The sequence below is a fragment of the Pteropus medius genome, unplaced genomic scaffold (genome assembly GCF_902729225.1).
Source record: "Pteropus medius unplaced genomic scaffold, Ma_sr-lr_union100, whole genome shotgun sequence".
NCBI classification, from domain to species: Eukaryota; Metazoa; Chordata; class Mammalia; order Chiroptera; family Pteropodidae; genus Pteropus; species Pteropus medius.
In genome coordinates this window covers 1,913,317-1,915,877 of record NW_024350923.1, presented here as the reverse complement: position 1 = coordinate 1,915,877, position 2,561 = coordinate 1,913,317, and the positions used below count along the sequence as shown (strand labels likewise).

The 2,561-nt window shown below is 68.9% G+C and overlaps 1 protein-coding gene across 1 annotated transcript; it reads left to right on the top strand.

Annotated features, from left to right (window-relative positions):
• Positions 1 to 932: 932 nt before the first annotated feature.
• LOC120584632 (mas-related G-protein coupled receptor member G-like) lies at positions 933 to 1,813 on the top strand. The gene has a single exon (XM_039840390.1). The coding sequence runs from the start codon at positions 947 to 949 to the stop codon at positions 1,811 to 1,813; it is 867 nt and encodes a 288-aa protein (XP_039696324.1). The 5' UTR covers positions 933 to 946.
• The last annotated feature ends 748 nt before the right edge of the window (positions 1,814 to 2,561 follow it).

Sequence of the window (2,561 nt, the reverse complement as noted above, 5' to 3'; positions counted from 1 at the left end):
AGGACCGCATGGATCCTGGGTGGAGGAGGGGCACAGGAAAGGCCAGCCTGCTCCAGGTCCCTCTGCTGCCACAGCTAGACTTCCCTGCCACCAGTCCTGTCTCCTCTGGGAGAACATCCCAGAGCAAGGCCACCAGCTCTGGAACACCAGCCACCAGCAAGGCCCGGACTGGAGCAGAACTCTTGGCCCCTCCCTCCTCCAAAGCTGCCGGCAGCAAACACTTGTGTTAACTTCCCCCCGTGGGACCTGTCCCCGATGTCCCCGTGCCTGCTTTGAGGCTTCAGAGCAGCGCTGTCGCTGTGGGCATCCCTGGGGTTTAACCGCTGCCGAGGCCGGGAGCAGGGGCGGCCTGGGTCTCCCTGTTCCGCCCCGCAGCTGCCCACCGCCCACGCCAGGGAGGAGGACCTCCCTCCTCCCACGACCGTTGCTGGACACCGCCCAGCGGACCCGTGGGCGTGGGGTGCTTAGCAAGAGTCAGTCCTGACCCTCCGGCGTTCGGGGGTGCCATGCAGGGTCCCTGAGGGAGGGGGAGCAGGTCCGCACGTGGGTCCCTTTTGCATGCACACGGCTGTCCGGCCCCTCGGCGACGTCCACGACACCACGGCTCACCGTGCGTGTGGGGCCCTGTGGGTCTTCGCCGCTCAGCCTGGCCATGCAGCTGAGGCGGCGCCCACCCCCCGGGCCACCGGTCAGTGTCGCCGTGTGTCAGGCGTCTTGGGGAACCCTCCCCTTACAAAGAGGCCGGCGAGGCCAGAGCTCTGGCTAGGAATTCACCGGAAGCGTGGCCCCGAGCTGGAGCCACGTCTGCCGGCCACACCGGGAGGACACCCTGCAAACTGGGGCGACGCCCCTGCCCCCCACCCCCACCGTGGCAGTGAACAAATGACGAACAACAGCCGTGACGCCTGTCGCTTCCTTCCAGAGTCCCAGAGTCCCAGACGGCAGCATGTTCGCCAGCGTGGCTTTCTACCTCGGGCTGGCCGTCAGCCTCGGGGGGCTGCTGGGGAACGGGCTCGTCCTGTGGCACCTGGGCTTCCGCATCCAGAGGGGACCCTTCTCTGTCTACGTGCTGCACCTGGCCGCCGCCGACTTCCTGTTCCTCTGCTGCCACGTGGCCTTCTCCGCGGTCCAGGCCGCCCTGGGCTCCCGGGACACCCTCCGCTTCGCCGTCACCTTCGTCGGGTTCGCCGCGGGGCTCTGGCTGCTGGCGGCCCTCAGCCTGGAGCGCTGCCTGTCCGAGGTCTTCCCCGCCTGCTGCCGGAGCTGCCGGCCCCGGCGGGCGTCAGGCGTCGTCTGCGGGCCGCTGTGGGCGCTGACCCCGCCGGCCGTGCTGCTGCCCGCCCACGCCTGCGGCCTGCTGCGCGCCGCCTCGCGCCCGCCGGCCTGTCTGCGGTACCACGCGGCCAGCGTCGCGTGGCTGCTGGGCCCGGCCTGCGGGGCCTGCGGGGCCGGGCTGCTGCTCTTCGTGTGGGTGGGGTGCTGCTCCCAGCGGCCGCGCCCCAGGTTCTACGGTGCCGTCCTGGGCCCCGTGCTCCTGCCCCGCGTCCTCTACTGGAGTCTGCGGCCCCTCCTCGACCTGCTGCTGCCCGTGTTCCCCCCGCTGGCCACCCTCCTGGCCTGCGTCCACGCCAGCTCCAAGCCGCTCATCTACTTCTCAGCCGGCCGGCGGCCGGGCAAGCGAGAGCCGCTGCAGGCCGTTCTGCAGAGGGCCCTGGGGGACGCGGCCCAGCTGCGGGCTGGGGGGCCGTCCCTGCCCATGGGTGCCCACCGCCCACCCGTCGCCAGGCCCCTCCAGGACCACGTGGGGGGCTAACCTTGCACGCACACGAAGGCCATGCCGTCACTTCCACGAGGAGTCGTAGCGGATCCCCTAGTCCTGACACCCCCAGCCCCAGCCCCAGCCCCGCCCCCGCCCCTAGAGCCTTCCCAGCAGTCTCCGCACTGGCCACCAGGTGGCGCCGCTTCCCCGGCCCCCGAGAGCGGGGACGCCGCGGGCGGGAGGCGCCTGGCTCAGCCCCACCGGCCCGCAGAGGGTGCTGCCCGCTGAGCCCCGAGGCTCCCCTTACGGAGACGGACGTGTCAGTGAAGCCAGGCCACTTAGCTTCCGAAATACAGATCATTTCATGTGTTTCCTGGTGATTTAAAAATAAAATAGTTCGTGGCCAGCGAGGAGTCTCCAGCCCCTCAGGGAGCGTTGGGGGGAGAAGCTGCCCCGCCCGCTGGACCCAGCGGCCGACTCGGCGAGGAACCGCCCCTCCAGCCACGTTTAATCATTTTTTTAACAGAGCCCGCAGAAAGGCTGATTTTCACCCAGAGGGAGACATTCTGCACGTGCTGTGTTAAGCCTGCCGTGACCAGGCATTTCACGACCACGGGGAGATCGTCTTTTAAAGCTCTCATTTTTTCCCACTAGAAAAGTAATGGGTGGTGGCTCCCTGTGGGGACGCTGCGGGACTCACTTGTCACCCCCCCAAAACCAGAGACACTCCCCCCCGCGCGGGCTTCTGTCCCTCCCTGGGGCGGACATGGTTCTGTCCACGCCGAGTCCTCCGCCCGGTCTC

Coding starts and splice junctions, on each gene's coding strand:
- LOC120584632 (XM_039840390.1), top strand. CDS start 947: ATGTTCGCCAGCGTGGCTTTCTACCTCGGGCTGGCCGTCAGCCTCGGG.